This window comes from Desmodus rotundus, chromosome X (assembly GCF_022682495.2).
Source record: "Desmodus rotundus isolate HL8 chromosome X, HLdesRot8A.1, whole genome shotgun sequence".
In the NCBI taxonomy this organism is placed as follows: Eukaryota; Metazoa; Chordata; class Mammalia; order Chiroptera; family Phyllostomidae; genus Desmodus; species Desmodus rotundus.
In genome coordinates, this window is record NC_071400.1 from 26,025,207 (window position 1) to 26,039,408 (window position 14,202).

Consider the following 14,202-nt stretch of genomic DNA (forward strand, 5'->3'; position numbering starts at 1 on the left):
GATGACTGCAGCATGGAGAATGAGAGCAGGAGAGAGAACACAGTGGCGATGTGCTATAAATGTTTGGAAAGGCTGATACAGCGACTGGGAAAGGCATGGCCCTGGCAGCCTGGTACTAGATAATGTGCAGAAGCCATATGGTGATTGTCTCTGGCCTGCAACACAGGTGACAGATGTCATTTGCTTATGGCCAATTGACAAAACAGTGGAAAAGAGCTGGAAAATCTGACTTTTAGCATAGAGGTAATATAAAGGCATTTTCCACAGTTTTTTGCTCCGGGTTCTGTTCTTAGTCAAGGAGGAGGCTCTCCCTTTGTGTCCTAATGCCCACGCAGGAATGCCAAGTCTTCTGCCCTCTCTTCAGTGGGGTTTTTGGAGCTGCAGATTGTCCACAGGTGATGAGGTGACAGCGTTTCCGCTGGCAGCTCTGTTTAGCCCAGCACAGTACTTGGTGGAAAGAAAAGAAAGGATGAGTGAATGAGCAAATAAATGCTGACTTTGACTTCACAGTACTGATATGCAATTCAAAATCGATAATTTTCAGAAGGGCAGGGAGGATATGCAGCTTCAAAGATTGAAGTGTACATTATGTGCATTTCTGTAATTCATAGTCAAATACTTATGTAATTGATATTTAGAAGATGAAAAAAATGCCTATTGTTTTCATACCAGAAACTTCAGAAAATAAAGCTCAATTAAACCCCAGCTGGTGTGGCTCAGTGGATTGAGACCTGGCCTGTGAACCAAAATGTCACCAGTTCGATTCCCAGTCAGTGCACATGCCTGGGTTGCAGGCCAGGTCCCCAGTAGGGGGCACACAAGAGGCAACCACACACTGATGTTTCTCTCCCTTTCTTTCTCCCTCCCTTCCCCTCTCTCTAAAAATAAATAAATAAATAAATAATCTTTAAAAGCTCAACTAAGTCTTTATGCTTGAGAAAGTAGTTCTCAAGAAGGGAAGGGTAAAGCTTCCTTGGGGAGTTACATCAGAATTTTCCCATGGTGAGTAGTTTTTATTTTTATTAAAAACTGAGATTTATGCCCTGTTTGGTGTGGCTCAGTGGGCTGGGCATTGTCCCACAAAGCCAAATGTCTCCAGTTTGATTCCTGGTCAGAGCACGTGCCTGGGTTGCGGGCCATGTTCTCAGTTGGGGGCATGCGAGAGGCAACTAACAGATGTTTCTCTCACATATCAATGTTCCTCTCCCTCCCCTTTTCCCTCCCTTCCCTTCTCTCTAAAAATAAATAAATAAAATCATTTTTTTAAAGATGAGATTTAATGCTTTTCAATTAGAAATAGGGTTGACTCTTCCTTAAAACAATGCTTCTTCTATGTCTAGGTTTAAGATTAAAATAAAATAAGCCAATATCATTGAAACAATACATGCAAGGCATTACATTTCAACAAATAACTGTTTCTAAAATACAGATCAGGTTGGAGAGAGAAGGCTAGCATAACCGGAGGATTGTCCACTTTTAATGGCATGTTCCCAAAGCAATAATAATAATATTTTACATATACCTTTTTAGGAAGACATCTACTACATGAAGTCAATGAATACTTTTCAGTGACTATAACTTAATACGTGGCAAACCCTGACATTCATTTACCTCCTTCCAATCCGTCTCCAAATTGAAACAACAGTTAACTTTTCTGGAATACGGACTTCAGCATTTCTCCCAGCTGTGTGAATGCCCTGTCCTTCAACTTGTTTTCAGTTCCCTGTTGCCAACATGTTTAAGTCCAGACTCCTTAACATGACTTAGCAAAGCAGCATGACCCAGACACAGCCTACCTAACTGGCTTCATCTCTTGCCATTCACCATCATCCCCACCCCAACACCATGCTGTGGCCACAAAAAAGTCCTTTCATTCCCTGAACAAGCCATGCTTTCTTTCTTATCCAGACCCTCACAATGCTGTGCCCTCTGTCAGGAGTACTCTCTCCCTACTCCGCTCCACCCGCCTCCCTGCCTTCACCTGGCCAATCCCTAGTCATCCTTTAGGTCTCAACTCAGATGTCACTTTCTCCAGGAAGCTTTCTGTGATCTGTGAAATCTGGGTTAACTGCTTCTTTTTCTGCCTTCTGAAAGCACCCTGTACTTTCCCTGTCGTAACACAGTTCACACTGTATTGTAATGGCTTGGTTACTTGTCCCTCTCCTCCACTAAACTGTAAATTCTATGAGGATAGCCACCATTATTGACCACAACTGTATCAACTGGGGTCCATCGCAATGCCTGGCACATACTAAGTGCTCAATAAATTTGTGTTGAATGGCTAAATGTGTATTTTCTTTAGTCTCCTCAACTTCAGTGGTATGCATTATGCTACTCTGCCTTTGTCTCGTTTCAGTCTGTGATGCTTCTCTTACATAGCCAGCGGCGTTACATCTTTGAGTATGACCAATCAGATTGTCTGCTGTCAGTCACCATGCCTAGTATGGTGCGCCACAGCTTACAAACCATGCTTTCAGTGGGCTACTACCGGAACATCTATACCCCACCAGACAGTAGCACTTCTTTTATCCAAGACTATAGTCGAGATGGCCGACTGCTACAGACCCTGCATCTGGGGACAGGGCGCAGAGTTTTGTACAAGTACACCAAGCAAGCAAGACTGTCTGAGATTCTGTATGATACCACTCAGGTCACATTAACCTATGAAGAGTCTTCTGGAGTGATTAAGACAATACACCTGATGCACGATGGCTTCATTTGCACAATCAGATACAGGCAAACAGGTTTGTTGTGAAAGAGTGGTGATATGTACACCACATCATATTTTTATGGGATGTTTGCTGCCCACAGTCTGAGATAGAAGCATTAACTTATAGGTGTTGAATCCAACCGTTGCTTTAGTTCTCAAGGTATCTTCTATCGAGAATTCAAAGCATGTTATACACTGCATGAAAACTGATTCCTTCAAAACATGCACTGTGTTTCTCTTTTTCTTTCTCAGTTCTCAGGAAAGTAGAGATCTAAGTCCCCACTCTAACTGTGAACTCGGTCCTGCCCACCACCAAATCTTCCCAAAGATACAGCTGCAAGATATCAGTCTCACTGACACTAGCTCACACCCTATGTAACCTCTGCAGGCCTCAGCTGATGGCAAATTATCTTCAAATGTCAGAACTTTTTATTATATTTCATCCTTAGGGTTTCTAAAATGCCCAAATCCAGTTCCTTGAATGCTGGACTTTGTCAAAAACTGACCCTCTGACTTTGTAACCCAGGTTAAATGAATTGAAAGTATTTTTGTCAATGTTTATAAAAAGAAAGCATGTTTATAAGAACAGTTTCCTCATCTCAGGCAGTGGATGGGTTATTACTTCTGTAGTTCGTATGATTCATTTATTCTGTAACTGTAATATACAGTATTTTAAATGCTTTTTCAAATTTGGTGACCATACTATGAGAATATATACTGTGAAATGATATACCCAGGCATTAGAAATCGGAGGTTAACATGTAATATTTTATTTAGAAAATAAAAGCATTAATACTAAAGAAAATAACACGAGACCTTTCTGATTGCTCAACATTAAGTACCTAGCATTATTCTCATTATGTTGATTTTGATTCCCCCAGGACCTCTTATTGGACGTCAGATTTTCCGATTCAGTGAGGAAGGTCTTGTGAATGCCCGGTTTGACTACAGCTACAACAACTTCCGCGTCACCAGCATGCAGGCTGTGATAAATGAAACCCCGTTGCCCATAGACTTGTACCGATATGTTGACGTCTCTGGTAGAACAGAGCAGTTTGGAAAATTCAGTGTGATTAATTATGACTTAAATCAGGTGATAACTACTACAGTGATGAAGCACACCAAGATCTTCAGTGCCAATGGACAAGTTATTGAAGTCCAATATGAAATCCTGAAGGCAATTGCCTACTGGATGACTATTCAATACGATAGTATGGGCCGTATGGTAATATGTGATATAAGAGTAGGAGTAGATGCCAATATAACAAGATACTTCTACGAATACGATGCTGATGGGCAACTTCAAACTGTTTCTGTAAATGATAAAACCCAGTGGCGTTATAGTTATGATCTGAATGGCAACATCAACCTTTTAAGCCATGGAAATAGTGCTCGTCTAACTCCTCTCCGATATGACCTCCGGGATCGCATCACCAGACTAGGAGAAATTCAGTATAAAATGGATGAAGATGGCTTTCTGAGGCAGAGGGGAAACGACATCTTTGAATATAACTCTAATGGTCTGCTACAGAAAGCCTACAATAAGGCTTCTGGCTGGAGTGTACAGTATTACTATGATGGGCTTGGGCGACGTGTCGCCAGTAAGTCCAGCTTAGGGCAGCACCTCCAGTTCTTTTATGCAGACCTTGCCAACCCCATAAGAGTTACTCATTTGTACAACCACACGAGCTCTGAGATTACATCCCTGTATTATGATCTCCAAGGTCACCTTATTGCCATGGAGCTAAGCAGTGGTGAAGAATATTATGTAGCCTGTGATAATACAGGCACCCCACTCGCTGTGTTCAGCAGTCGAGGTCAGGTGATAAAAGAGATATTGTACACGCCTTATGGAGATATTTATCATGACACTTACCCTGACTTTCAGGTCATCATTGGTTTTCATGGAGGACTCTATGATTTCCTTACTAAGTTAGTGCACCTGGGGCAAAGGGATTATGATGTCATTGCTGGGAGATGGACAACACCTAATCATCACATATGGAAACAGTTGAACCTCCTTCCTAAACCATTCAACCTCTACTCCTTTGAAAATAACTACCCAGTTGGCAAAATTCAAGATGTTGCAAAGTATACCACAGGTATTTAAACGGTGCAAAACTTTACACTAACGTAAAGAGATAACTCAGTGCTGTTTATCATTTAATCTCAGTGCCTTTGTAAATATGCTTCCTCTTCCTGCCAGTTAGCCCACAAGTTATTGTGCAGTCACTGTCTTCCTTAGTCTTCTAGAGTGAGTAAAACTCTTCATAAAACACGATGCTTTTGCATCCTGGTACATTTTTTCTTCCTTCCTTAAAAATATTTTTTTTTTATTTATTTTTAGAGAGGGGGGAAGGGAGAAGAAAGAGAGGGAGAGAGACATCAATGTGTGAGAGAAATATGGATTGGCTGCCTTTCACACCCCCCCCCCAACTGGGGACCTGGCCTGCAACCCAGGCACAATCCCTGACAGGAATTGAACCGGTGACCTTTTGGTTCATAGGCCGGTGCTCAGTCCACTGAGCCACATGAGGCAGGACTTTTCTTCCCTTTTAAGCTTCCTGTTTATAGTTTTCACTCTTAAAAGCTTATACGAATAATTTGATAAAAGAACAATTCAGGATTCTGTTGCCTCTGATAAGTCTAACATCACAGTCTCTGTGGCCTTAATACCATGTTAAGAATTTCAGTACAGGCCTTGGCTGGTATGGCCCAGTGGATTGAGCACCAGCCTGCAAACCAAAGGGTCACCAGTTTGAACCACACATTGATGTTTCTCTCTCTCTCTTTCTCCCTCCACCCCCTCTCTCTAAAAATAAATAAATAAAAATCTTTTAAAAAATTAATTTCAGTGCAATAAAATGAGCCTATCTCTGTGATTATCCAAGAATTAAAAGGTTTCCTTGCAGAGAGAGGATCATATGCTTTAGAGAGAGTAATATAAGGGGAGTTTTATTCCAAACTTCCCATTGGCTAAACATATTGAAGGCAGGAGATCATTGTTAAAGCTTACCACAAAGGTTGTAAAGCATGGGCTTTAATTTGTTTTCTTTAATTTTGTATCTCACAGACATTGGAAGTTGGTTGGAGCTATTTGGTTTCCAGTTACACAATGTACTACCTGGATTTCCCAAACCAGAGTTAGAAAATTTAGAGTTAACTTATGAGCTTCTACAGCTTCAGACAAAAACTCAAGAGTGGGATCCTGGAAAGGTTAGTAAAAGTTTTACCACGTCTACCTACCTGAAAAAACATAAGAGCGTCCAACACCATGAAATAGTATTAACATATACTTGCTTACTTATTTTTGAGTTGTTTTCAATATTCACTAAAATGGCCATGATTAAGGAGGAGGTAGGAAAAAATTGCATGAGGAAATGAGCTGAGGATTGGAGCTTTTGGAAAAAGAAAAGATGTTGCAAAGTGACTTGTGACATGTGACTTGATGACTGTTGGGTTAGACAGACAACAGGAGAGAAGAACTGAACTCATAAAATTCTGAAATGGACTACCAAGGGCAATTATGGATTCTATACAGGGAAAATTGTCCATTAAGAGACAGGAAAACATCAGATTTCCAACTGCAAAATAATCCGGGGCATAGTGCATGAAAAGCGTGGGAATAACAAAACTAAATTATTCTGGTAAAGGAAAATACATATAAGCAGTGAAACGAAAATAATAAGTATTATAGTGATAAAGTCTCTGGAAAAATAAGAATACCCAAACATTCAAGTTTTGGCAGATGATTTCATTAGGAATATGAGGTACAAATGAAAATGAGAAGGAATTTTTCTTTCAGTGGAAAGAAATAAGAATATCTGTGTTAACAAAATAAAACTGAAATTTGGGTGGAAGGGCTTGAAATTTAAGTGTAAAAAATTATAACACAAAGGAAATTCTAAATAAGTACTATAGGCTTTTCCCTTTTTGTAAACAGATATAATATGTTAATGCTTTTTGTCACTAGAAGTCCTAAAAAAGTTTAGCAAAATGTTTAAAATTGCCAAAGCTTTGTAATGGATCCTTGGAGGTTCATTATTCTCTTCTCTCTATTTCTTAGTATGTTTTAAAATTTCCATAATAAAAAGGGTTTTTATTTGAAGTCCATGTAAAAAGGTCAGTGAAATTCTTGCTGGTTTGCTGTTGTTATTTATAAGGTCATAGCTGCTGGAAAGCAAGACTGATGCATCTCTTTATATCTTCCTGGGCCTAATGTATTAGTCTACACACAGTTATAACAGCTAGTTGGTGTTAGTTAAATTGGCAAAAATGGAATGTCTTTGTTTGAGGGGAGCTGGAACTACCTAATTTGAAGTGCTTTCTAGCTCTTAGTCTCTGTGACATCAAGTTTGAACATATTTCCTTATGTTTAACTCACCAAGATACCAGGAAATGTATGCCAAGTGATCACATCACCTGTTAGTCTTCTCTCTCCAAACCTCTGATGAAGAGATTCCAAATTTGGGTTGTTTTTAAATTGCAAACCAGCAAGTTGCAAGCCTTTGCTTTTCACAACACCAGACGTGTGATGGGTATTTAACCTGTGCTACATTTTCACTGTGCCTTTCTTCTTTCCTAGACTATCTTGGGTATTCAGTGTGAGCTCCAGAAACAGCTCAGAAATTTCATTTCCTTGGACCAACTTCCTATGACTCCCCGATACAATGATGGACGATGCCTTGAAGGAGGGAAGCAGCCAAGGTTTGCTGCTGTTCCGTCTGTTTTTGGAAAAGGTATAAAATTTGCCATCAAGGATGGCATAGTAACAGCCGATATTATAGGAGTAGCCAATGAAGATAGCAGGCGGCTTGCTGCTATTCTCAATAACGCTCATTACCTGGAAAACCTACATTTTACCATAGATGGGAGGGACACTCACTACTTCATTAAGCTTGGGTCTCTGGAGGAAGACCTGGTGCTCATCGGTAACACTGGGGGGAGGCGGATTCTAGAGAATGGTGTCAATGTCACTGTGTCCCAGATGACATCGGTGTTGAATGGGAGGACTAGACGGTTTGCAGATATCCAGCTCCAGCATGGGGCTCTGTGCTTCAACATCCGGTATGGGACGACGGTCGAAGAGGAAAAGAACCATGTGTTGGAGATTGCCAGACAGCGAGCTGTGGCCCAGGCCTGGACTAAGGAACAAAGAAGGTTGCAGGAAGGGGAAGAGGGTATTCGGGCATGGACAGAGGGGGAAAAGCAGCAGCTTTTGAGCACTGGGAGGGTACAAGGTTATGATGGGTATTTTGTTTTGTCTGTTGAGCAGTATTTAGAACTTTCTGACAGTGCCAACAACATTCACTTCATGAGACAGAGCGAAATAGGCAGGAGGTAACAAAAAAAATCTCTGCCTTTGCGTCACCAAAGACTGCCTGTTTTTAAAAACATAAAATGGTTTATTGTATTGGTTTTCTAGATCAGAACTCTGTATATGTAAATATGGAGGAAAAACATATCCAACTGCCTTTCAATGTGACGGAAGATGGTATTTTAATATTGTTTGTTTAAACTCTTTAAGAAATGACAGAGATTTTTAGTTCTTGTGTGGCAGTATTCAAAAGAACACAAGTAGAACTCAAACAGCAAAAAAACAGTTTTCAGAAAGCACCACTTTTAAATTTAAAGTCGAACCATGCATATACATACGTTCAAATACACAGAAAGAACCCAAGGTTCTATATCCGTATTGTGACACAAAGTTTCATATGTCAGTGTTGGCGGAAAGGTGGTGCAATAGTCTCTGAACCTTGCATTTTGAAAGACTGCCAGCCCTTTCACATTTTCCAGATCTGTCATAGGGAACTTCAAAAGAAGTGTAAAATGTCCTCAACCACCATCTCCTAGACGGGAGAACCATCTCCCCTTCCTCCCTGATTATTCCCTCTTGCTTGTTAAAGTAAATGCCATGTTGTTGTGCTGTGTTTTGGCGTGTGGTGGCTGGGTCTGTGTACCACACTGCCCTGTGGGCGTGGTACCCAAACTGAATTGCCACTATTTGCTTGTGTGTACATGATACCAAGGCAGCTGGCCAATGTAACTCCTTCCACACAACCTGTTTTTACTACATTATGTCTTACTAAATTGTCCAGCTATACTGGCGTCGTGTAAACATAGCTTTTATTAACCTGGGTAGGAATTTCTCATTTATATACAGGGTGTGTTTTGGTCATAATTTCATTACATTAGCAATTCAGCATTTACACACTAATCCAATGGTTTTGTGCACACAAAAGGTAATTCAGTATAAAGTATGATTCTGGTACAAAAAAAAAAAAAAAAGAGGCTTTAGCAGGCATGCATGCCTGGGATGCTGATAAATTACATGCATGACTACTATACAAATTCATAAGGGCCAAAACCTTAAAAAACTAGACCGAGGACTAAAGTTGAAAGGAAAGTACCAAAGAGGAGACCAAGCTAAACAGCACAGTAGTTGCTCTACATTGTTTCAGCCCACTTAGGTTTATCTTTCAAATGTGCAATTCTGTATTGAACATCTCCCAGCCATAGTCAGGAAATTTAAGTACGCATACCCTTTCCGACCTAAAACATTTCAAGTAATTATAGAGAGGTAGACTTTTTTTTTTTTGACCAAAATCATTTATATGGTTACTTATTTTAGTTCTCACTCTTTGCCCGTGTAGTCTGATTTAATCATATCTCCTGCCTAGGAAAATAACTGTTTTCCAGGAAGGGTGATTTTGTTCCATGATGATTTAAAATTTGGGAAAAAAAGATCAGGATTAGTGTTAATATCAGCTGTAGTTTCTCAGTCTCTATGAATCCTGTAGTAAAATAAGCCCCTTAGTGAGCTGGGAGATTTGTGCCCAGTGACAAAGAGACAGTTTGTAAAGTGCTGTGTAATTGGAAGTTACCACAAATGAAAATACATAACAGCATGAGGTGGCCTGTAGAAAATTCCCCTGAGCCGGCTTCAGCACTTTCATCCCCGAGTCTGGACATTTACTGTGTCTGAAGGAGAATTTATGATGGGATGTTACAGTTTGGATTATTTCCAGCTACTGCCTAAATGCAGCATGAGGGTCATTGCCTTGCTTTGTGCTGACAGTGTCTTTGAAAAGATGCAAAGTCAGAATTCAGGCTCAGGCTAAGGTTTTTAAAGAGTCTGGTTCCTTAGTACACAAAGTAGAGTGAGGAGGAGACAAGGACCCACAGATAGTAGGGGAGGATGTATCCAAACATTTCATTGTCAAAACCTTCAGACTGGCATTACCACATTGTTACACATGTATTGAAAGACAGTAAGAGAGAGAAAGGATTCACGATGAACTCATCTCTCTTTTTAATTGGAAGTGTACCAACTCAAGAGATTACTAATCCAGACTACAATCATATTATTGGTTTGTTTTTTTTCTTCCTGAATCAGGCCTGTGTCAATGGTACAGTATCTATTCAGGATGGGATTCTTAAATGATTAACAAACTTGTTGAAAATTTGAATACCTCCACACCAGCCTAAAAATGGACCTTAAGTTCCTAGAACCTCTGATGTTCTTTTAAATTAATGGAAAAATAATTTGTGAACTGTATATAGAGAGTGCATTCATAAATGTGATGATGTATTTTATCACTAATCCCAGATGTCAATATTAGAGTCTATTTTGCTTATATTTTAAGTGATTATACTTTTTTGCAACCCACTGATGATGTATCATTTTCAAACTGCTTTAAATATCCATTAGAGACAAATATTTGAAGCTTTTGTGTAATAGTAATTACCTTGAACTGTGCATTTCTAGTTTGTAATACATATTTATTTAGTTTGTGCCTTTAGTTTCTTAAAGTTATATTTGTATTATATTCAGGAAATGCACTTTTTATCACTTACAGCTGTGGTTTTAATACTGCCTTGAACTATTACTGTTCTCTTTACCATTTCCAAAGTTTTTGGAAGGAAAGAGAAAAAAACCCAAAAGGTTAACACTAATGAGTAATAAATGTAAGAGAAACATTTTGGCATTGCTCAATAAGAATGTGGAGATACTGAGTACAGTACATTGCTTCCTGTTTGGCTGAACACAAAGAATGCCTTCATTGACTTGCAGTCCTAAAGTTTCAATTAATGACAGAACAATTCGTTTGCACTTCCTGATGAGAGGAAAGGCATTTTAAAAGGAAACATATGAATTTATCATACCCAACAGACAGGCACTGGCACTCCACAGACACACCCCATTCAAGTAAGTCTGAGACCACAGAGGTTGGCTCTCCTATGAGGAACATTCTGGGCTGGAGGCAGGGAATACTCTGCGCTTGTTTCTTTTTCCTAGTTAGGCCTATTTTATTTGCGCTTCTTTTGTCATGTTTTGTTTTCACTCTTGCACTACAGTCTAGAGAGCCAAATGAGCTGAAAAGTTCACAGCGTAACAGACACTTAAAGACATTTATTTTTAGTTGTCATTCTAATCATTATTGATTAGAAGCATGACTCCTGAAAGAAACGGACATAAAGCCCAATTTTTAGCAAAACACCATATATATAGGCATATATTTTATTTTTAACCCAGCAAAATAATGTATAAAATAAGTGTGTCCTTTACTGTCAATTTACCTAGAAGATCTATAATATAGAGACTATATATATATATATAATATAATATATATGGCACAGCCAAATGTATGAAAACTTGACATTGTATAATTTGGAATTCACATGCTAACTATATAAAGAGGTATAAAATTAAATTATAATTTCATATGATTTTTCTTTTTAATCACTGTTGGCCCAATTTCAAGTATTCTACCATGTTATTTCTACTTTTTTCTTCTTTCTTTCTTTCCTTTTTTAAAAAAGAATATATTTTTAAACAGACCAGGCCCCACTGTAATATGACCTGAGAGAGTCAGGGCAAAGTTTTTACATTTATGCAGATATGTTCCTGTAAGGGCAATTGTAGTGGAGTTCAGTGGTGATGGAAGCAAAAGTACAGTAATCAAGTATTGAAAGAAACTGTGGACAGATTGGAGTATATTACAGCTTCTGGAAAACGGAAGGCTACAGATTGGATGCAACCTTCTTGTTTTCTTAGAGAACCTCACATACACATAGCTGACCTGACCAGTACTTCAGATCTTGGACTGCTCTTCCACAGCCTTCTCTAAGGTTCTTTATTCTGCAAAACAAAGCAAACAAACAAACAAACAAAAAAAACACAAAAACAAAAAAAACAACAAAATCACAAAAGCAAAAAAAAACCAAAAAACACAAAAAAGCAAGACAAAAAAAAACCCCAGAAAACAACAACAACAACAAAAGAATTCAACCACAAAATAGTGACTGTTATTTCAGTGTGTCCTTCATGTGAAAGCTACCAAGGACCAAATATACTACTGTGTGTAAGAAGAAATTACTTCCTAAACAGTAAGTGAAAATAGTTAGAGTTAAACTTGCTGTGGATTTTGTCTTGGCAGTTGTCATCTTACATTATTTGTCAAAGGAAATGTGTTTGGCAGTTAAAAATCCTTCCTTAGATTTAGTGGTGGACTTTAACCTCTTAAATAAATGTTAGTATATCAGATTGTGTCCTTGAAAAATATTTTACTTGTATGAATCATGACAATGTCTAAACCTTTACTATTCTTCTGGCAAAAGCATCAGTAAGAGAAAAGGTGAAAAGGAGAAGTATAGCCTTTACGTCAGAAAAATATTCTTTTTAGCTGCTTACTTTCTCATGAAAAGTAAAGATGTTTACAGTGTATGCCAAGATTTTCAGTTTCAATATAACAGCAGTTAGAGGTTCTAATCATACTGAAAATTGTGTTATAATGGCCTGAGCCGTGTTGCTAGGAAACAATAGGTTCCAATTTTGTATTCCTGCTCTCACTCCTGTGCTGAAAAGTCAGTGGATACTGTACAGGTTCATGTTCTCTGGCTGCAGTTAAATGGTCTTTTGCATTTTGCTCTGGTTTTCAGGCCAGAAGCATGCATTTTTCTACAAGAGCATCACAACAACATGCTGTAAATATTTAAAGTTCAACATTATGTGTCAATATTTGAAAGAAAACGTACTTTGAATATTTCGTTTTTAAAAAATAAAATTGCAAATGAACACTGTGTCCCATTTTATTCACGCGCCAAACAGTCAGCCTCTCCAGTCAGCCTGGTCACCTGAGATATGAACAGTGGCTCCCTAACGGGGAAAATAAACCTGCGTTATCTTGAAAATGTAGGTGCAGAAATCAAAAAAGTACTAATCCTAAGGAGACATCTCTTCATTTTTATTTTTCATACAAATAGAATCTCTGACTCAAATGACCATTTAATACAAAGAGAATAGTAGCTGTTGAAAGTTTACATGCCTCTAGGCTATGATTTTTTAAAAGGTTTCTCTCCTTTCGATGCCTTTCTGGGCACTAGAAAGAAAATAAAGAATTGTAAGAGGGGGTGGGGGAGAGTTAGGGGAGCAGGGCACCCAAATGCATTGGCAAAAAAAAAAAAATGAATGACGGTTGAGGCATTCAGAAACAGCAGCTCTTCGGAGGCTCTAGGTCCTGAGCAATCACAGTGGCCATTGGCCCTTACTTTTTCACAACAAGAACTTTATGAGTGACACCGACCAACAGATCTTCCAAAATGCAACTTAATAATAATGGGGTATTATAGTCCAAACAGCCAGTTCCTGAAACTGGCCGGGAATGTATGGAACTCTGAATGGCTCTGCTGCCACTCAGGCACTGATATATACACGGATCTAGTGAAAAGATTTGGGAAGCGAAACACACTCCTGAATGTCTCAACACAACCCACCTGCAAAATGCAACACGGGGTGTGGGTGGGGATAGATATTAGTGTCATCTGGAGTTTTTATTTTTTCAAAATATGCATCGCACCCTCAGAGTACAAACAGTTAAAAGAGGGAATTTTTAGAGAGTTAAGTGATTTCTCTGTATCACTTCCCCATTCACCCTCACTTTGAGAGATCTTTGAATGTCAGTGTTATTTAAACCTGTAGTGATAGTACTACCTTAAATGTAAATAATTGTAGCACCTCAATAATCCTGTGAGTTAAGCAAGACTTAATTGTTCTTACTTGGCAAATGCAATAATAGTAACAGACTGACTGACTTAAGGTCATGTGGATAATAATCAGTGACAAAGCCCAAAAGAAAATTCAAGTCTCATCTGTTATGTTGACGGGCTCTCTCCAGTCGCTCAGGTTTGTTATATCTTTCTTCATAAAAATGTTCATTTCTAAAGTCACATGACCTAATGATGAGCATTCAGCCTTTTATTACAAATTTGGCCAATGATCCCAAATTATGAAAGTGTCCAAAGTGGGTAGTTTAACTTCACCTCTAGCTGCAGACTGCAAAATAATGATATCCCATTTACTGCAAGGGCAAACATAGGCAACAAAGTTGAATTTATTGTCCACTAACAGAAAGATTAGGCATCTTGTAACCTTGAAATGCTCAAGGGCAAATCTGGGTTTTATTATTAATAGACTCTGGAGTCTGAACTCA

General features: G+C 38.7%; 1 protein-coding gene across 1 annotated transcript in view; it reads left to right on the top strand.

The window, feature by feature from the left end:
- Window positions 1-12,788, top strand: part of TENM1 (teneurin transmembrane protein 1) — an 854,561-nt gene extending 841,773 nt beyond the window's left edge. The window contains exons 33-36 of the mRNA XM_053917142.1: window positions 2,357-2,744; window positions 3,592-4,812; window positions 5,784-5,926; window positions 7,296-12,788. Coding sequence (XP_053773117.1) covers window positions 2,357-2,744; window positions 3,592-4,812; window positions 5,784-5,926; window positions 7,296-8,054 — 2,511 coding nt within the window. The 3' untranslated portion in view covers window positions 8,055-12,788. The remainder of the gene's footprint in view (window positions 1-2,356; window positions 2,745-3,591; window positions 4,813-5,783; window positions 5,927-7,295) is intronic.
- The last annotated feature ends 1,414 nt before the right edge of the window (window positions 12,789-14,202 follow it).